Genomic DNA, 21,883 nt, shown 5'->3' with positions numbered 1-21,883 from the left:
GCAGGAGGATACAAAAGAGAGATAAGGAACACTATGAAGCAGTTTCATAAAATTACTTACTTCTTCATGTTCCCGTATAAAGCAATTTAGTTTAGGGGGCGTGGCTAGCAGCCGATGAGGACGGTAGCAGCCTAGCGAGGCTCCCGACCCTCCGCCCGATAATCCGTGGAAAACATCCTTCACCTGACCTGGGATCCCCGCGCAACTCCGGGAGATCCCAGGTAATATACCCTGGTCTGCTCCGGTTCGGATGGTGTGCCGGTGGAGCCACTGCAGCAGTCACAAATCGACGGGGAAAGCCCGCGACACCGAAGCACAAGATGGCGGCATCCTCGGAGACGGCAGCCGGGGAGTAACTGCAACTCCAGCCCCGACGCCCAGCTGAGAGGAGGAGGAGGGACCGTAAGAGGCTGGGGAAGAGGTCAGGGCCGGCTGGCAAACCCCTGACCCCCGGCTTTGGGGAGACCGGTGCGGCGCTCCGTGCACGAGCGGCGCCGGTGAGGCTCCGCCCCACACGAGAGACAAGAAATCTACGCCCAGGCTTTGGGGGCCTGTTATCCCCGCGAGTGCCGAGGAGCGGCTGGGGATCTAGTCCGGCGGCCCAGGCGGGAAGAGACAGCAGTGTCGAGCCCTGGTGAGAAGAGGTGCGGAGACGGGCGATTCCTGCCCCCCGGCGGCTCGACCCTGCCGCAGACGGTACCGGAGGCGGCCGCACCGGTGTTGCCGCGGGTCCGGGGCCTGGAGGAAAGGAGCGCCTGGTGGAGCCCGCTCACCCCCAAAGGAGCAGACAGCGGCCAGCCTCACCCGGAAAGTGGGGCGGACATCCCGAGAACAGGAGTTGGTGAGTGGGAGCACTCCGGGAGAGTGCTCCGACTGCCCATCCGCAGCGCGTCCTCAGAAGGAGAGCCCCGGCTGGACTCCCCGGCTTCCGGGCCCGGGAAGACTTTGAGACCCAAGAGGCGGACGCCTACCACTGGGCCGGCGGGACACCGGGAGTGCGGTGCCCTGACACAAGCTGTGCCCCCTTAGCGGGCGCCACTGAGGAGGAAGTCGGGCAGGGGCTGAGTAGCGGGAGGTGGCCCATCCTAGCTGCGGGCCCTCCAGCGGGCCTGCTTGACAACGCGGCCCCCCGGCTTTTGGGCCTAGGCTGGACCTGGACCATAGGGGCTATCACAGACCGGCAGTGACCGGAGAAATACCGGAAGCCCTGGATGGAGGCTGGGACCTGCCACGCAACCAAGCTGACGACAACCGCCACACCTGCTACTGGAGATTGGCGGGGGGTGAAAAACAGTGACCTAGCTGCTGGCCAACGGTCTTAGTGGGGAAACTGGACTCGAGGAGTGGCGACGGCGTGGAGCGCATACACAACACTGGAAAAGTGGCAGCACGGAGCAGTCTTCACCCATCGCCTGGAGGTACATTTGCGTGGTACCTGCTGGGACTGAGCTGTTGGTGACCCCATAGCCGGCACGTGCCTTGCACCCCTCATTACCTCACCGAGGACCCGGGACACCGTCGCAACAGTGGTACATCCCGGTGCCCAGCATACGGTAGTTGCACCGGGAGGCAGACCCGGCCGGGACCAGGGACCACAGCGGAGGGAGGGAGCTGATTGACCCTGCGGGGAGGAGAGCTCAAAGAAGGAACCCGGACTAGATCCCGCCTGATTGGCACCCGACGAATTTATCACTGCGGGAAGATCCGGCCGCCCCTGCCTATCCTTGAGAGCCCAGGCCGACATCGCAGGAGTAAAATGGGGAAGCCAAAGGGAGCAAAAGGAGACGGAAACCCCGCCACGGAGACCCCGGAGGATGCCCCACAGTCCGCGACAGAACTGCAACAGATGCAGGACCGGATCCTAGAAGCTATCGCAGCCACGAAGGAAGCATTACACCAAGACATTGTGCAGGTGTCGACGGGGCTGGGGCTCCTGCGGGCTGACCACGGGAAGCTAGCAGATAGGGTCAAAGAAACGGAAAACACCTTGAAAGATATCGTGCCAGCACACAAGTCGATGGAGGGGAGGCTCACGGAAGCGCTGGACCGCATACAAGCTTTGGAGAGGCGAGCAGAGGATGCAGAAAACCGCAGCCGGCGGAACAATGTGCGCCTAGTGGGCCTTCCAGAGAAAAAGGAGGGCACAGATATGGTGGGCTAATTGAACGAATGGCTAAAGACTGAGGTGGCCCCGGAGGGCCTTTCCCCCTTCTTCACACTGGAGCGTGCGCACCGAGTGCCGGCCAGGCCCCCGAAACCGGGACTACCGCCTCGCCCAGTGGTCATCAAACTGCTACACTACAAGGACAGGGACTGGCTATTGCAACAAGCCAGAGATGCGGGTCCCTTTCAGGTGGACAACAGCAGAGTTACACTGTTCCCGTACTACACATTCGAGACCCCAAAAATGTGCGCCTCATTCCTCTCCATCAAAAAAGAACTGCGCACTGAAGGCATACAGTACTCGCTATTATTCCCGGCCAGACTCCGAGTAGTAGTGGATGAGAAAGCTCTGTTCTTCCCAACAGCGGCAGAGGCATGGGCCTGGTGGGACACTTATAAAGCAGGAACGGATGGAGCCCGGTCCACGGCTGAGGAGGAACGCCAGAAACAATCAGTGAGGAAATCGAGGAGGCTCCGAGGGCGCAGGCAGGGGTCCAAAAGACCGACGGAATCCCAAACAGAAGGCGAACGGAGGGCAGCACTGCAGGCAGTGAAGGACGTCTCGGGATCGGCGCTTACCCGGTCAGAAAGGGAGTCGGACTCAGAGGGCCAAAGAACGGGCTCGGAGACTGAGTTGTCGGAGCTTGGCGGCGTGAAGGGCCCGAAGGTCACGCCGCAGACGTCAGAGGAAATAATCGGAAGTTGAGGCCTGGACATGGTAGCCTGGCGGTGGTGGCAGCGATTGGTGTCGCCTCTACGAACACTTGAGCAGACCGCTGTTAGACTGGATTATCGTGAGCCATAATGCGTATTACGGGGCGGGGGGATGGGGACTGCGATTGAAGGTACCAGAGGTTAGCTCACGCTCCTCAGGGCCCATAAGGCCTCCGTAGTACAGACTACGGGCTTGGAAGATTTGAGAGCACGTTTGCTCAACACAGTTTGGATGGGAGCAACTCTACAGCAGTTAGGTCCTGTTCTGGGGGGGGGGGGCCTGGAGAAGTTGGGGTACCTCAAGGCGTAGTTCAGGGGGGGGAGGGAGACTGTTGGGGGTGGGCGGGGATAGTGTCAAGTCTGATGTCTGGAATCAAATCATTGTTGAACTAAACCGAACACAATGGGACAATGGCTAATGCGGGATCGATAAAATGTGTGTCTTGGAATGTGCGGGGACTGAATACAATGACAAGGAGACACAAGATCCATTCTTATCTAGTCCGCAGAGGAATACACATAGCATTCCTACAAGAAACTCACCTCACAAAGAAAGAGGGAATGGCGCTACAGCGTAGATGGAGGGGGCACCTGTTTCACACCACGTATTCTGCCTTTGCTAGGGGGGTGTTAATTTGGATAAGAGCGGGTATTCCTTTCCAAGTAACTAGACACATAGTAGACCCGGATGGGAGATTTGTGGCAGTTGAGGGCACACTCAGAGGCCGACACATAGTGCTCAGTAGCATCTATGCACCGAATGTAGACCAGGCGACCTACTTCACAAGGCTCTTCAGGGTGCTGGCCAGCTACCTCACAGGCCCTATACTGATGAGGGGGGACTTCAACTCCATAGCAGATACCACACTAGATAGGTCGCACCCAACGCTGCACGCATCCCCAGTACATAGATTAGCTCGATGCAGGTCGGAGTGGCAAGGGGAGATGGGACTTGGCAGACGTCTGGCGTGTACAACATCTTGCAGAGCGGGACTACTCGTTCTACTCCAGTATACATGACCTCCACGTCCGCCTTGACACCTTCCTGGGCTCTCGGTCGGTACTTCCGGCGGTGGTCCGGACTGAATACTTGGCGTGCACGATATCTGACCACAACCCTCTACTACTAACACTAGATTGGATGAATGAAAACTCACGGATTCCGACGTGGCGGCTACGAACGGACACGCTGGATGACCCACCCTTCCGTGAAGCACTAGAAGATAAGATCTCACAATACTTTAAGGAGAACGAGGGCACAGCTTCATCCAGAGCCATGGAGTGGGACGCGTTCAAAATAGTAGTACGGGGGCATTGCATAGGGAAATTTGCGGGGGTACGCAGATCACTGTTGGATGACTTGGATAAGGCTGAGAGCAAGCTGAGGAAGGCGGAGCAAGAGCGCCCTAACCGCCCTGAGCTCCAGGGGAGGGTCAGTGAGGCGAGGGAAGCAGTGGCTGTGGAGGTGGAGCGCCTTCGTAGCTTCGATTATAAAACATACTTAACAAAGACTCTTGCTGAGGCGGACAAAACTGGAACACTCTTGGCTTGGCTAGCAAACCCCAATAGAAGCAATCAGACGATTATGACCCTGAAGGGGAGTGAAGGCAGCACCTATAGCACACAGCCGGACATACTGGACTGTTTTCGATCCTATTATGAGAGGTTGTACAGGAGTGAGATAGGGGACCAGAAAGGGGCAATAGACGCTTTTCTGAGCGACCTGCAGTTACCGCAACTGGAAAAAGAACAGGCTGAGACCCTAGGCGGCCCAATAGAACTCGCAGAAATAAGAGGAGCGATAAAGCGGATGGCGCGTAACAAAATACCAGGGATAGACGGATTACCCTTCGAATTCTACGGGAGATACCTAGAACAACTGGCCCCAAGGCTGCAAATAATATATAATGAAGCCAAAGATAAGGGCAGACTCCCCCAATCTATGCGCGAAGCCATAATGATTCCTTTATTGAAACCGCGAAGGGAAAACACAGACCCAGCATCCTACCGTCCGTTATCTATGTTAACAACGGACTACAAAATTTTGAGTACAGTGCTGGCCACCAGGCTGTTGACCCACATGCAAGACCTGGTCCACAAAGATCAATCAGGTTTTATACCTACACGAAACACGACACACAACATCCGTAGGCTACTCAGGCTAGTAGACGACCCACCACCGGACGCGAGGGCCCCCCTCGTACTGGCTGTTGACATAGAGAAGGCCTTCGATAGCCTGGAATGGGAATACCTATATAGGGTGATGCAGGGTTTTGGCCTGGGTGAGGGATATATAGGCTGGACGAAAGTGCTGTACTCATCGGCGAGAGCAAGGGTGAAAGTCGGACCTTTGGTGTCTGACCAGTATGAAGTGAATCGGGGCACCAGACAGGGATGTGCACTTTCTCCCCTGCTGTTTGCGCTCGCGGTGGAACCTCTTGCGGCGATGGCTAGACGGGGTGAACATTACAACGGGTTAGAATTTAGAGGGGCCCGCCACTTCATTTCCTTATATGCAGACGACCTTCTCCTCTTTCTAGAGGATGCTGAGGTAGCTGTGGAAGGCGCAGAGAGACTGCTGGCGCGCTTCAGCGATATATCAGGCCTACGGGTTAACTGGGCAAAAACCTGCCTCTTCCCCCTGCGGAAGGAGGAAGTGCGCCCCCCGACCTGCCCGATGCTTCGCTGGGAACCAAACTGCCTGAGCTACCGGGGGTGCATATATACCACGAACCTGCGGACCTACTAGACAGTAATATAGGGCGCTGCATCCGCGCATTGCAGAGTAGTATGTCCTTCTGGGCCGCCCTGCCTCTCTCAGTGGCGGGCCGGGTATCACTCCTAAAAATGGTAGCCTTGCCGCGATTGTTATACTTTTTCCGGACCCTCCCTGTATGGATTCCAGGAGCGACCTTCAGACGGTTAAGGTCGACGATTGTGTCCTTCTTGTGGGGAACGGGCAGGCGTAGAGTGGCCTGGCGTTCCCGGATTTTGAGCTCTACTACCTGGCTGCACAACTGCAGTTCTTCACACAGGAAGTTGCGAGGGTCTACCGCGGCCCGGAGCAGGAGAGGGAGGGTGGCACCCCCCGCCACGTCCTGGCTTACATAACCCTGCAGCAAAGGTTAGTGCTCAGCGGGCTATCCCAAGAGGAACGGACACTCCGATTGTGCTGGAACCGCTCGCAAAAGCGAGCTGGACCTGGGCACCCGTATGCGCCCGAGATCCCACTAGGCATGGTGACAGCACTCCCACATGGCGGAGATTGGTCGAGACTGCAACGGTGGGAAGAAGCTGGATTACAGATGATAGGGGATCCCTATGATGACGGAGTACTAACCCCGTACCAGACTCTGCAGGAGCGCTACGACCTCCCGAGGGGGGACTATTTACTACATGCGGCAGTGGTGAGAGCCGTACAGGCGCACTGGGGGGAGGGACTGATCGAACCCGTGACAACGCTGGCGTGCCAGTATACAATGATGGCAGCAGGTACATTTAAGGCAGTTACGTGCCTCTTTTCCAGAATGCATAGTGAAACCCTGCAACCTCTCACGCCGCTGAAGAATAAATGGGAGGCACACCTGCAGATGGAAATCCCAGATACGACGTGGTCCCAACTGGTGCGAAGGGCTGGAAAGAACACTAGAAATGCGCGTTTCCAACTGATACACCTCTATATCCTCCATAGGGCCTACCTTACCCCGAGCAAGATAGCGATGTACTTTGGAGCGGCAGACGCAGCGTGCCCCAGATGTAATCGGACAGGAGCAGATCTGGTGCACATGCTGAGGGGCTGTCCTCATTTACAAGTTTACTGGAGGGAGATAGGGAACACCCTGAATGAAGTAGCGGATAGAGACCTGCAGTACGACAATGCGGTCACTATTTTACATTGGTTCCCACACACACGCAAGAACAAATTATCAGGCAAATTCATTGACATGGGCCTACTTATAGCGAAAAGGGAGCTGACCAAGGGGTGGAAGTCGAAGTCGGGGCCAACACACCGGAGGTGGCTGAATGAATTCTTGAAGTGGGTGACAGCAGAGAGCACGACCAGATACCAGCTGGCCTGCCGTAGATCAGACGAGAAAGCGCAGGAAGCAGCGATGGCCTGGGAGATATTAGTGCAGGCGTTGAGGGATAGCACAGTGGAGGAAGAAGGGGAGGAGGAGACAGAGGACCCGGCGGCCCCAGCAGAGATTGCAATGATACCGGCACCTGCACCAGACACACACACACAGTAAATAATAAAATGCACCTAAGTCCCACAGCATAGACACATATCCCAGCACCAGGCGTAGACGTAGACACTGGGGGGGGGGGGGGGGGGGGGGGGGGGAGGCTTCCCGGATTCAGTGGAGGACCAAGAATGGAAATTTGACAAAGAACAGAGGGGAACGGGGCGAAAAGACAGAAAAGCAGAGGGCGGACGGCTCCGTATGTAGACCAAAGCAGGCAGCCAAACCAAGAGAGCATCATGTTAATGAGTGACGCCGCCCGACCTCCGGGATGTGGGCTGAATGGCTGTGTGCAAAGCATCCGGGAGGAGACAAGTGAGCAATGAGTCTGCACGAGGAGATCCTAAGTTGATTAATGTACACTGTATTTGATTCTGCAATAAAAAATGTTTAAAATAAATAAATAAAAAATAAAGCAATTTAGTTTATTTGGAGGACGTGGATGATGTTAGTGTCCTCCTGCGCATGTGCTGGCCGGACGAGGACTATTGCTTGTCCTCGAGGTCCAAGCGAGGAGAGTGAAGTCAATTAGAGGTGGGTGTGGCCACACCATGCAGCAGAAGCTAGATTTTAATGAGGCGTTTATGCTATGGCCCAGGGCAGGGTAAGCAGAGCTCTATTCGCGTGCAGGGTAAGGGGCAGTACAGTGGGTGGCACCAATTGAACCACTCCCTCTCATCCGGAGTACTGTTTATGCTTCCTAATTGGATAATGGAAGCTGAGCGCATGAGCTACGGAAGAGATCTGCTGCACAGCTCCAATTTCGGGGATAATCAGCGCACTGCAGGTGTGCTGTAGTCCATGTGTTGGCTGTTTATCGCATAGAGGTGACAGTGACGCCAGCTTTGGGTCCACTTCCTGCCTCCCGACAATCTAGGGAGAGGTAGACAGGAACCTTCAGGAGATGCTTGTGTCAAGGTGAGGTGGTAAGCATTATGCTAAAGGCTCCTCGCCGGCATTAGGCTGGTGCAGCTTGTGATAGTTTGACGATCCTGCGCAATGGACCCCACCAACATCAACATCAGTGCCAGTGCCTTACTTCCTTCTTGTTGGCCTCCTTTGACCCCCTTCAAGCAGAGGGCCGCTGCCTGATGAGGTGTTAATCTGCCCGCCGCACCGGATGATATGGCACTCTTTCTACTCATCTCTTTTATCCAGCTGCTTCATTGCAACGCCAAGGTGCGCTCCTGCGAAGCCACATTTTTTGGTCAGCTCCCTAGCTGGAGGTTGGTTGGTTGTAACAAACCACATCCCACGATACCCTTTTACGCCTCACCACTTTGAAAAATCACTGGCCACAACTGCGGGAGGACCATAGTTTTGAAGATGGCTACACGGCCGAATATGGTGAGAGGCAGGGCTGTCCAGCGTTGCAAGTATGCTTTCATCGCTGATAGTAGGGGTGTCATGTTGAGGCTCCAAGTTAATTCGGGAAATCAAGACATGTAGATTCCAGGTATATGAAGCTTAAGTGGTTAATGTGTATGGAGGATTGCCATAGTGTATTAGCTGTGTCTGCCTGGATTGGAACCAACAAGTATTTACATTTGTTTATTCGAAGCCCAGAGGCCCCTTCATAGAGTTGAAGGAGTTAGAGGCACAGAGATTCAGTGAGGATGGGGTCAGCTAGGAAAAGGAGGACATCGCCCGCGTACAGTGCTATTCTTTCATCTGTTGTGCTCTCCCATTGCCCGCTGCCTCTGTATATAGGTTAGAGATGATGGATCACCACCTCCCCTTTTGGCCCAAACACCGCCCACCATCCAGGAGACTCAATTGTGTTAGCAAGGTGGGCAACCCATCCCGCCAACGTCCCTCTGCGCCAATTGGGACTGGGGAGCCTCGAGAGCCTACCTCCACCCTGCAGGACCCAACCCTTCATTGTTCCTTAGGTTTTGCCACTTGGACTGTGAAGGAGTCGTGGTTCCGAGGGCATCTTGTTCCATGATTCATCAGAGTCGCCTTTCTGCAACCTCCGGAGTTTCAAAGAAATGAAACCAACCCTCGTGGCTAACCTTGAGTTTCGCCGGGAAGATAAGTATGTATTGAAGTTTGAGGACTTTAAGCTTTTCTTTCCCTCATCAAATGATCTCCGTATTTCTGCGTCTTACAGGTATAGTCAGGAAAGATAATTATTCGGGATGACTGAAATGTTAGATGCTCCGCTTTACAGGTCTCTCAAACATTTGCGTCTCTGTCGCAAATAATTAAGGATACAGGCGATGGGAAGACGCGTGGGGTACCCGGTGGGGGCTCTTGAACCAATAATTGTGTCAGGTAATTGCAAGCTTAGACTTCTCAGATCTAAGAGTAAAAGTAAAAGACACAGGAAAGAAAACTTAAGGGGCGTGAGGAGACCTACTCCATCTTTTTTTGAGAGTGCCATTTGGGGCACTGATATGCAAGGTTTTTTCCCACCCCAAACAAATGTATTGATTAGTGACTGTAATTGGCCCAATGCTTTCGGTGGTGGTGCCATGGGGATTGTTTGGAAAAGTTGAAGGATGCAGGGGAGAGTTGTCATTTTTACAGCAGCAATTCTCCCAAACCAGACCAATGGTAGCCTCATCCAGCTGTCTAATGCCTTTGCAGTGTGTTCAAGCAAGGTCGCATAATTTAGGGCCACAGTTTGTGAGATGGTTGGGGCGAGCCAGATGCCCGATATGTCTTGCTGTGTCCATTGAAATGGGAACTGGTGCCCGATACTATCCACTACAGCCTGAGGAATCGACAGGTTCAAGATATGTGATTTATTCAAATTGACTTTAAGGCCTGCAGCATTGCCAAATTTATTTAATTCTAGGAGTAAAGCAGGCAAGGTGGTTTGAGGGTTAGTAAGCAATACAATCTCACCATTAGCATATAAGCTGACCTTGTAAGTGTCTTTCCCAAACTTCAGGCCCTCAATTTGTGTGTTGTCCCTCAAGCGTTGCGCCAAAGGCTCCATGTACAGAGCAAATAGCATGGGGGACAGAGGGCATCCTTGACTTGTCCCCCGGGAGATCGGGAATGTAGCGGAGATTGACCTAATCACTCATACAAAAGCCCTGGGAGCCCGATAAATGCAGTTGATCTATTTGATATAGTTGTCACCAAACCTGAAATACCGCAGAGAGTCAAACAGATAGGCCCAGCTCACCCTATCGAATGCCTTCTCGGTGTCGATGGATAAAAACAGCTCATGCCTGCAGGATCTTTGCACACTATCCATAAGATGAAGAAGGCCCTTCGTATTATCGCCCCCTGTGTGGTAGGTATAAAACCTGCCTGGTCGATGTCAACTAGGTCTGCCATCAGAGGATTTAGGCGAGCTGACAAGACACTGGCGAATATTTTCGCACTGATATTTAGTAAAGAGATGGGTCTGTACGACCCGCATTCCATAGGATCTTAAGAGTGCTTTAAAATAACAGAGATAGCCGCCTCTGACATGGAATCTGTCACCGCTCCTGTCTCCAGGAATCAGTTAAATAATTTAGTCAAGAAGGGTGCCAACTCCTGACAGAAGGACTTGTAGAACAGGGCCGAAAAGCCATCCGGGCCTGGAGACTTTCCAATTTTTAAGCAGGAGTTTTTTTAGATTACCTCTTCTATACGTATGTGTTGACCGAGCTGCTCTGCCATGGATTTCGGCAAGGGGGAGAGCGCACAGTTCTCTAAGTAGGAGAGAGGGTCTAGTACCGGTGGGTCCTGCCCTGTATAGAGAGTGTGGTAAAAGGATCTAAAGGCATCTACTATCTGCAAATCTGCACGGACCTCCTCTCCAGATGGCCATTTGATCGCCTGAATCATTGATGTCTTCGTTTTAGCCCGTAACCGCTGTGCCAAAAGCTTGCCACATTTGTCACTGCTAAGATCAAATTTATTGCGTAGTCTGAGAAGAGCATGCTCTGCCCTGTTGAAGTCTAATCTTTCCAATAGAAAGCCTCGGGCACCTCCATCTCCGCTACTCCCTGCCCTAACTCTTTTAGTTATTCTCTCCGGACCTTATTCTCTGCTGTGGTTGCAATAAATTCTCCTCTCAATACCAATTTCAAAGCTTCCCACACAGCCGACAGGGACGCGGTACCCACATTATTAATCTGTAGGTACTCTATTAGCTTATTTTTGATTGCGGCCACAATCTCTGGGGAATGCAGGAAGCCCTCCCTCAGGTGCCATCCGGGGGGGGGACGGGGGGGGGGGGGTTGTCTGGACATATTGTGCGTGAATGCTAACCGTAATTAAGGCATGGTCAGATAGAGACCGAGGTTCAATAGAAGCGTCTATTAACCGGCGTGCCGGTGAGTTGAAAGCAAGAAAGCGGTCTAGTCCAGCATACGATTTGTTGGCCGCAGAGTAATAGGTATAATCTTTCACTCCGGGATGCTGAGCTCGCCATAAGTCCTGAAACCCGTTGTCTACCAACCACCCCAAACCTAGGGAAGAGAAGGCCCCAGCTTGGATCGGCCTCTGCCCCAACCGATCCATGTCAGTGTCCATTTCCAGATTAAAATCACCCCCCACCAGTACAGCTGCATCAGGGGATGCCGCACCTTTGCTAAGACTTTGAGAGTAAACGATTCTTGTTGAGTGTTAGGAGTATAGATAGAGGCCAGTGTGATGTAAGTGAGTATTCTAATCGCCAACAGGCATTCCCGTATTTCTGTGAATGTAACTACAACCTTACCAGGAAAGTGTGCTCGGATTAAGATTGCCACCTAATTTTTCTTGGACGGGCCAGAAGACCAGGATTGCTGTAGGAAGCATTGTGTGGGAGCATCATGTGTGCATCATGTGTGCACACATGATGCTTCCCTAGAGAGGACGTGAGTCTCCTGCAGAAGACAAATATCCCCACCCGAATTTTCTAGCAAAGAGAGGATTGAGGATCTCTTCACCGGGTTATTCAATCCTCTAACATTGAGGGTTACCACCTTTAGATTCCTTCCCATATTGGAAGAGTATGGTTGCTACATCATCTAACGCACAGTTTTCCCTCACTGGCCTCCCAGAACACCATGGTCAAGCATTATCAGTTGGGGATAGATCGGAAGAGCTATAGTGACTGGTGCGGAAACCCCAAGAAAGAAAGATAACAACATTAAAAAACAAAGAAATCCCCCCCATTAACCTTAATATGTGAAACATAGAGAGACAAAAGTTCATCTGCAGAGATCCAAGGGGGTCATGGCACAGCCGCTGGCTCGTATGGCAAGATACCTCTTTGTCGCCGAACAGCGATTATGTCCTCCATCGGGGATCATGGACCGTCCTCACGTGTACCCTCGGCTGCACTTCAAGTATCCCATTCCAGAGCATCTTGACCAGCTAGTTCAAGGGGACATCGGGCGCTCCAAGGGCTGGAACAGTGAATTGAGTACCGCCTCTCTTTCTTTGGCCATCGTTTCTGGGTCTGGTTTGAGCTTAGAGGCGGGCCCACCGACCTTCCAGCAGCGTGAGAGCTTCAGCGCAGAGTGCTCACGAGGTCCACCTTCATGCTCTGCCACCGAAGAATTCGCCAACACTTCTAGTGCATCTTTGAGAGAACACAGCTGCCTTAGTCCCCCCTGGTACCTAAAGATGATATGGAAGGGAAGGCCCCTGGAGTACGAGATTCCCTGTTCACGGAGGTGGGAGGTTACAGCTCTAAACTCTTGCCGATTGATCAGGTAGATACTGCTAGGTCCTGGAAGAGTGTGGGAGTATGACCTCGAAATTGGATGGGCTGGTAATCACAGGCGTTGCGAATCAGCTGCTCTTTAAGCTGAAAATCGTGGACGCATACGAGTATATCCGGCGGCGGGACTCTTCCCCTCTGGGCAGGCTCACTCCCTGTACCCGGTCCATCTATATATCTTTAGTCTCATCACCACCCAGGACATGTCGAAAGAGGGCTAGGACGTAAGACCTGGGATCGCCTTCCTCTGCCCACCAAGGAACTTCCTGGATCCGTACGTTGTTTCTTCGAGAGCGATTCTCGAGGTCCTTGGCGTGTGCCTGTAGGTCCAAGTGCTGCTCCTGAAGACAGATTAGGTCTTGATGCATCATGTGGATTTACTCTTCCCTGCTTGTGTCATGCTCCTCTAGAGTGCCCACGTCCTCTATATCGCGTCTAATCTCCTTCAGGTCTGCGGAGAGTTGGCCCTTCAATTCTTGAATGACCTCTTTGAGGGAGGAAAACAGCTCTGACAAATGCCTTAGTGGCTGATCCATCGCCACCATTTACTGCTTCTGATGGGCCCTCATCATTGTGTGTGGCGCTCATTGAGCTAGAGGTTCCAGTCTGCTTCAGCAGCATTTCTTTCAGAGTCCTGTCCTTCTTCGTGCGAACCGCGCCCATTATGGTGAATGACTCCTGCTGGTGCTCCTTGGATGACCGATCGTCTGTCAGGTCCTGTGGCAGCCCGAGATCTTTCCACTCACGTCGCCCTTGGTTCACTCTCCAGGGACTTCCAGGGAGGTAGTGGGTATTCTGGACACCCCTCTGTGAGCTCTCCATGCTGTGTCCAGAAAGAGTATTCCAGGCGCGCCCACACTCCAGTTAGTAGCCGTCCCACTAATCTGAGTCCTCAGCCCAGAAATACCACAGGGAAGGTGATGTCTCTGATGCCAGGCTCCACCTTATCGTGTGTTTGCTTTCAGCATTTTTATTTTACCTACAATGTGGCTTCAGAGAGTTCCAGGCCTGCATAAAGGAGGAGTCTGTTGCAGTTCAGGCCCGGTGCCAGCACTGGGACGAGTGTTGCTAGTGCTCCATACTCTTTCGTCGGATGACTGCAGGCCGCTAGAACCCTCCGCCAATGTTGTGGTAGACTGCTGGTAGGATTGTTGAAAGGCAGCGTTTATGTGTTTCAGGGTAGTTGAGGGCGATGCTCTCTCTGTTTGCCGCAAGTTTCTGTCCCTTGGTCCGTGCTCCCCCACATCCCCTGTCTCTAAGATCTAGCCACTCATGGAGATCCGTTGTGGGGAAGAACCTGCAGCTTTCAAGCTTTACAGCAGGCTCAAACCGCTCCCATCCACCAGGGGCTGTGAGGCACAGTGAGCAGTAGCTGTAAATGCCGTCTGTTAATCCACCCCTCACCTGGGGGCCTCACTAGACCAGTAGCTCCGCCAGCCGCCCTCAGGTCGCAGTGTGTCCGCCAACAATCACCACTCCGCGCCGCCAGGTCCTTCAGCCGTACTCACAGTTTCAGGCGGAGTCTGCCATGTGCAGGCCACTTCAGAACTCCTCAGGCGGCCACAGCTCGCCGGGACCGGCTCAGCTCTTTCACTGGCACCGGGGTCTGTGGGGTGCAGAGGAACCTGTCTACAAGGGCCACCTGGTGTTACGCAGCTCGTCTGGGGGTCTCGCTAAGCCTGTAGCTGCACCAGCCGTCCAAAGGTCAAAATATGGCCGCCTCCCACCACCGTTCGGTGCTACTGGGTCTCAACTCCACAGACCCAATCCTTCGAGGTGTCTACTCAGCGAGGGCCCTCCCGGAGCTACCCAGGCATCTACAGCTCTCCGCGGCTGGGCTACAGGTGCAATGGGGATACACAGCACCTCGCTGCGGCAGGCTCCGTATCAGCACTGCAGGCGCCCAAAATGCCAGCCACTGTGTCGCCTCCGTCGGTCCCCCTCTCCATGATCCCGGGCTCTTCTTTTAGGAGTACTGCCCCCCACCAGGTGAGTCACTGCAAGCTCCCGGTGATTGATTTGGCCCCGTAATCGCAGCGGGCATATACCGATCTACTTCACCGCTCTCTGCCGTCCTTCACAGCCCCAGCTCCATTGCGTTCAGCCGGGTCCCCTCTTCTGCAGGCTTTTCATGCAGGCTAGAAAGGTTGTGGAATGCCACCAAATTAACTTGACCCTGATGCTCCTCGCCAACACCCTGATCTCCCCACACGAGAATTAGGACTGCAAATGGGCAGCAGTACAAGGCTAAGGAGTGGCGATGCCAGAGGAACACAATTGTGCGTCCTATCCAGCCGCCATCTTGGCCACGCCAATTTCATCACTTTAGATTTAAAGAAATGGATGTCGTCCTCAACTGCTGATATTCCCTCTGGTGTTTCAGTGACCCTGTGGGCAATGTTCCAGAGTTCCTAAAGAATTGACATATCAACTTTCACCTCTGCGTTCTTATTCTCAACAGCTTCTCGGAATGCCTGGATGGCTTGCAGCATGGTGTTTCAGTCAGTTGGGTTGGAGGAGCCCTGAAATGGAGGGCGAATTGTCTGCTGTCCTGATCCTCCCGGGGCGGGCATGAGGTCTGCCCTTTCTCCTTCCCCATTTTGGGTGCCAGCAGATGAGGCGGTGTCCCTATCTAGTTCTTAAGGTCCTTGTTTGTCAAGACAGTCACAGTCACCAGGAGCCTTACTCGTCCTTCCTCCTCGTCACTTCCCCCTCCCTGTTTTCCACCTTTACTTTTCCTTGTATCCCCCCTTCCCTTGTCCACCCTCAGCCCTCATCCCCTCCAACCCCCCCCACTTCTGCCCCTCCCTCTCTCTTCCTTACTAACCTAACTGACCACTAACCTCCCTATCCTGACTCTGCAATTTTCCGGCTCTCTTTTCAATTTGTGCCTTATGATATTTTTGATTATCACTTCCTACACATTTTGGTGTGCTTATTTCCCATACTTATCATTTTGAAATCTGTCAGGCGGAGACTTATATGTTGTTTATATACATTGATGCTATGTATTTTCCCTGTCTTATTGACCTTCTTGTCTCAAAAAATCTAAAGCGCTCTGATACCCCTGGGTCCAGCCAGCGCTATATAAACCCTCTAAAATAAGCCTCTAAAATAAAACTCTAAAATAAATAGATCGTCCGAGGGACTGTGGCAAGGTGGGCCCTGGAGTCTTTGTGGTCAGCACGCTGAAGGGGAGTTATGACCTTCCAGTTGTTGTCTCTCCAGGTGGAATTATCTGGGCTGTCCTCTGTTGCCAGCCAGTGTCTGACCCTTTGGTCAGTCACTTTGCAGTTCACAGGCCCCACGCCCAGGTATGAGGAGATACCTCAGTCCACTTGCCCCTAGTCCATCGTGTACAGCACATGCAGCTGAGGAGCAGAGTAGGAGTCGCTCAAACAGACAAAGGTGCCCCCTTTGAACGTCGCATGGTGCTCCTTCCCCACCGAGAGGGGGGGGGGTTACTGCCTTGTTCCTTTACCCCTCTGACACCTCAACCAGGGCCCGAGGGGAAGGCGTCCACAGCAGGGTCAGGAGTCAGGTGCTCGCCGGGGGAAGACACCCTCAAGGTTGCAGGACGGCCATTCTGGGCTCCCACCCTCCGCAGGAAGCCGACTGACTGTGAGGACTGTGGAATTGGCCCGGGAGCTCCTTCAGAGTACATCCGCCATCTTTTTTCTTGCTCGCCACACCCCCCAATGGGAGAATTTTTAATACCTAGAATATTGGCATTTGCCCCTGCTTAGTGGTTTCAATAAAATGCAGAGTATTGCTTTTGTGAGAAAATTCTAGATATATCTAATAATGATCAATTCCAGTTACACTAGAGTACTTTCAAAGTATCTCATCAGAAAACAGCTGTATTAAAAAGAATTATTTTTTATATGTTGATCAGAAGGAGTATAGTCTGAGGAACATACTTTAATGGAGTCACAGTAGTTTGACTTTCTACCCCAACTGATTTATGAATCTATTATTGTAAGTGGTGGCTTTCGGGCAGTGCAACTGGGGCCACTGCACTGGGAGCCAAACTAGGCAGGGAGCTGCATTTTGAAATATCATATGGGGTTAAACATACCTGCTGCAGAGTTCCTTATATGCCCAGCAATTCGATGAATAATAAAAAGATCAAGGTAACTCTGGTGATTAAAATACCTCCTGGAGAGATCTGAGTTTTCGCTAGTTGCAGTTTTGACTCATCATAAAGTAATGTTGCAGGTTAATGTGCCAGCTGCAAAGCACGAGTAGCATGCAGATCACAGAATTACATTCTATTTAGATACCTCAGTGGGTCAGTTCTTTTGTCACAGAGATCCTTCTGTTACTTGCATTTCTTATGTTACAATCCTACTAATACATCACAGTGAGCTACCAACTGGCATCAAAGAGCTGCATGCAAACTGAAAAGTATAGGCTTGGAACCTTATGATTCCTCCATCTCTTGCTATTCTAAGTTTGCTAAACAGGGTTTGTTTAGGTAAAAATTATTTTTTATTAGGAAAACCAACCCCTGCCTTTGTGTTACATTTAAAATTCTGAGTTGGTGCTTCTCCAGACCAAACATTCTTCAACTATAATGCCTACCAGTATGAATGACGTGACTCCTACGCCTTGTATTCCTCACTTATGTTCCTATACTTTTATTTATACACTTGTTTGATTTAATGATTCGGTATAATGTAAAGTGCTCTGACATCCTACATTGGTATGAGTAGAGCTGTCAAAGAAATTAAATAAATGTGAGAGATGGGCTAAGGAGAGATAAGAGGCACCATTGGAGAGTGGTAGTGAGGAAATCTGTGGAGAAGGTCATAAGGGGGACCAACAAACATTGTCACTCCAGGCCCCACCAGCGCCTAATTGTTGTGAAATATAAATGGTGTTTGTAGAGAGCCCATGCTTTTTTGGACCTTTCCATCGCTGGTGCAGAGAAGGGCGCAGTATAAAAATATAGGCTACCTGCTGTTGATGCAACAAATGTTAGTATGAAATTGGGTTATTGGTTGGGGGAGACGAAAACCCTTCTCAAGCAACAACCACAGTCCTTTTCAAGGTAAATCACAAAAGCCACTAAATTAACCTGTGCTTAACCCTCTGGTAGCTTGGTACAAAAGCAACTTAACATAGATGTACTGTGTTAAGTATTTATGCAGCACACAAACAGCAATAAAGTGAAAATACAATACAATAAAAATCCCTCACCAATTTAGAAACATAGAGACCATTTTTATAAATCAAATGATGCAAAAATTAAATAAATCAAATCTGTAGAATGGAACTTACACGTGTTTAAAGTTTTTAGTGAAAAAAGCACCTAAAAGATCAAAGCCCCAACCAGGGGTATCTGGTTGTGTGGTACTGAGGCAAATTCAAAAGTTAAGGCCTACCATGATGGAGCCCGATTCGGGTACACGAGGTGGATTGGGCCTGGTCTCGTCTTACCTTCAGACTTAAAATAAGTTTTGATAAAAATGTTCAGGAGAAGGTAGAGTTCGGCAGGGCAAGGCATCAGGTTGTGTCCGAGAAGGAGCCGGTGCAGAGCAATGGGCCAAGGTCTCAGTGGAGCCTTGGACAATGGAGGGAAAAAGCTTGAAGTGGGAGAAGACATATTTCCAGGCTGAAGAGGCTGGTTTAGTGGATGGGAAGCCCATCGCTGTCGAGCCCGTTGAGGATTTTTACCTTACGACTTACGACAATTTTTGGGAAGTCGAAAACCTCCAGCAGGACAAAGCTGCAAGCCATAGCCGAAAAGGGCTCCACAGTCACTCAGAGGTCCTGCTGAACAGGATTTACTGCTGCGGAGAAGAACTTAGTGGGAGCTACTGTGAAGTCAGGCCAGATGGCAATTCCCCTTCAGCAGATTGTCTGGCAGGTAGGTCTTAGTCTTCTATGTATTCTCCATGCACTTTTTGGTGAACATTTTTCTTAGTCTGACCTTTTTGGGTTCGGCAGGGGCAGCACCTCTAACACTACTTCTAAGGGTCCAGGACCTGGGGGCATCACTTGGCGGATTAGGACTCACTTCAGCAGAGGCAATGTGCAGGGCTCGTGGTATCTGGAGCATATATGTCCCTGTAGGTTCACACAGGAGGGCAGCCAACTAGCCCTTGCAGTCACTCTGGTAGTATTGGGTTCAAGGAGATGGTCCTCACTCCTTAAAGCAGCAAGGCAGTCTTTAGGTTGAAGAACAAGGCAGCCCTAAAAAAAGAGGGCAATCCTCTGGTAGCTACAGGGCGGTCCTCTGAGGTACAAAGTAGGCTTCAAGAAGCAGAACAATCTTCTGGATGACAAGACAGTCCTTCTGAAGTCATCCATAGGTTCTGGAAGGAGTGTACTGAAGAAATGTTCTGAGGCTTCAATATTAATACCATGTGCCAATTTTTTGGAGTGGGGTGACATCCTGGCTACCCCCACATCTGGTTCTGGAATGCTTTTACCTTCCCTTGCCAAAGCTCCAAGTAGTCGTGGATGACAAGAGACTGGTGTCAGGTTCCTTTGGATATGTGCTGGAGATAGTCCTTTAAAATGTAAGTGGGGCATGGAACAGCTCCGCCCCACCCATCCTGCAGGACAGCTCACCCTGCCAACACCAAATCCTCCTTTGGTTCACCGTGTGGGAGGAATATATAACGGCCAACTGCCAGGCTATTCAGTCATGCGACCTAGGAATAGGATTATTCTAGTATAGAGGTTGGGCCTAATTCCATCAATTTTTTGCTCCCCATGCCATTCCAGTTTTAACCGAGCCATATGCAAATCAGTCTTGACCCTTCGCCCAATGGGAACAGTCCAACCCGAACTGCCAGGCCAGGTCCTCCCTGGACTGGAAACAAGCATCCTAGGACCAGTCTCAGGGGTTCACCCCTCATCAGTCAGGATAGCTTGACTCCAGTGGTTTGGAGAGCCCGGACCCACATCTGGGCATTGTGACTTAAAATCCGACTTTACCATTAAAGAACCTGATGAACAGGTTTAATTACAATTCATTTGAGTCTAAAGTTGATAAACCTATCTATTCCCAATAAAAGGTTATCACGTATTAAACGCAATAGGGGGTAACACAATGTTATCAAATGGGAGAGATAGGACTTTCAGTAGTGAAAAGCACATTTACAGATTTTTTATTACCAGGACATGTAAAACTTAGTAAAAAGCAAGTTCTACTTTTTAAATACAATACACCATTCCATATGGGCTGGTTAAGACCTCCCTTACAGGTGATATAAATGTATTAAAAGGAAGGTTTAGGCCTGGCAAAAGGTTTATTTTGTCAAGTTGAATTGGCAGTTTGAACAGCACTATAGGCTCCAACGGCAGGCCCGAGAAATGTTCAGAAGTGGTAATTAAGTTGGTGCATCAATGTGTGCTGAAGGCCCATTAGTAGTAACTTCCTAGGCACATCTAGTACCATATACCAAGGACTTATAAGTAAATTAAATATGCCAATCAGGTGTAAGCCAATTGTACCATGTTTTAGGGAGAAAGCATAAGCTCTTTAGCACTGGTTTGCCATATTACAGTGCATAGAGTCCTAATGCCAACAAAAACAAAATTAAAAAAACAGGAGGAAGGAAGGAAAAAAGTCTGAGGGAAGAGCACACTAATGATAACAGGTCTAACACTATTGTACTCAAAAAGCTGCAAGTTGTGAGCATATGAAGCCAAGCTATAGCTCCAAACCTAACAGGTTCTGGCATGACGCTGCCCCTCAATAAGGTGGAACTTTATGTATAATTCCAGCGGCCCCTCCCAAGACTGTGATGTATTACCTATGTGCTGATCTACACAAAAATGCCACTCCCAAACCCAGTGTCACTCCAGCACCTTCAATGTCATCCCTTTATGTGTCAAGATATTTACATTTCCACCGTTCTTAGTTTGTAAAACAATGAGTGCCAGTACCCAAACCTGTGCTCAGAAGCGATGCACCGAATACAAAGGCTGCATAGTCTTCAATCCAACTTATGTCTCGTTACTCTACTGCGAGACCCCCCCCCTTTCTCTTTATCTCACTCTCGCAGGTCCCTCCTTTCCCCTTTGTGTATTTTTCTCTCTCTTGGGCTTGAGAAATGACTGATAAGGAAAACTAAGTGCCAGCCCCAAAAATGAAAGGTGGTCCCCAAAAATCCACAACATCATATTCACACTCCTCCTTGGGTACAAGGCAACACATTTTACCTCTCCAAACACCGCCTGCTCCCCAGAGTCACCAAGACTTTCCCTGCTCCAGTTACCTGTAGGAAGGTCAGGGCGGCTCTCTGCAACAAGCACTCTGCGTAGCACACCTCGGCATGCATCTCCTCTGAAAACAAGAATATATTCTGTAATTAACATGGTTTGAGGTATACTGCGTACACCCACATTTTTTTCCCATCTCTGACCTCATTACTACCCTAAGCCGCCCGGGAACAGGATACCTAAGCTCTTGTGGTTTTCACCTTCTAAAACTCAAACCCTCCAGTCTCACATCTTGGCCCTCAGTCTGTCTGTATGGAGGTCTCAATGGCCATAGAGGTACACATCTTGGGGCTCACCCCCAAATCTCAGGACGCTTTAATCTAGAGATTTCTAGTAACAGATGCATAGCTGTAATTGATTCAGCAGCCCCAGAACACAGAGATACAAGGGGCTCATAGCACAAGTTTCTTTAGTCAGAGCTTACTTCAATTATGGCCAAATCTCCCTAACAATTCACAGGTGATTGGGGGCCCACTTTCCTTGGCCGCATTAAAACCTGTGGCAACTTTGCTATGACACTACCATCTACAGAAAACGCAATGCACTGAAGATTTGTGTGGAAATTATTCATGACCATTGGCGGCTTTGCCCATCCTTGAACCTAAACTGCTGATCAAATGCACCCAAAAACACTGGTTCAATGTGCTGCACATGAAGACGAAGCTCAACTGAACCACAGATACCACTCTAAAGCCACAGGGCAAGCTGTCTAGTGGCAACACCAATCGTGTCCCTACAACAGATGACTCCGCTCACAAACTTATCAAGAAAGAACTTCTGGTCAAGAGTCTAAGGCATGAGTAATAATTATCTGAACTGTGGTTCTAGAATGTAAAATGATTATATCACATTCTACTGAATGATC

The 21,883-nt window shown here is 50.9% G+C and overlaps 1 protein-coding gene across 1 annotated transcript in view; it reads right to left on the bottom strand.

Annotated features, from left to right (window-relative positions):
- LOC147668900 (tetratricopeptide repeat protein 39A-like) overlaps window positions 1-21,883 on the bottom strand; it is a 95,029-nt gene that overhangs the window by 64,587 nt on the left and 8,559 nt on the right. The window contains exon 4 of the mRNA XM_086948369.1: window positions 21,015-21,082. Within this exon, the coding sequence (XP_086804495.1) occupies window positions 21,015-21,082 (68 nt within the window). The remainder of the gene's footprint in view (window positions 1-21,014; window positions 21,083-21,883) is intronic.

The sequence above is a fragment of the Lissotriton vulgaris genome, unplaced genomic scaffold (assembly GCF_964263255.1).
Source record: "Lissotriton vulgaris unplaced genomic scaffold, aLisVul1.2 SCAFFOLD_3243, whole genome shotgun sequence".
Lineage (NCBI taxonomy): Eukaryota > Metazoa > Chordata > Amphibia > Caudata > Salamandridae > Lissotriton > Lissotriton vulgaris.
This window is presented reverse-complemented; position numbering and strand designations above follow the sequence as displayed.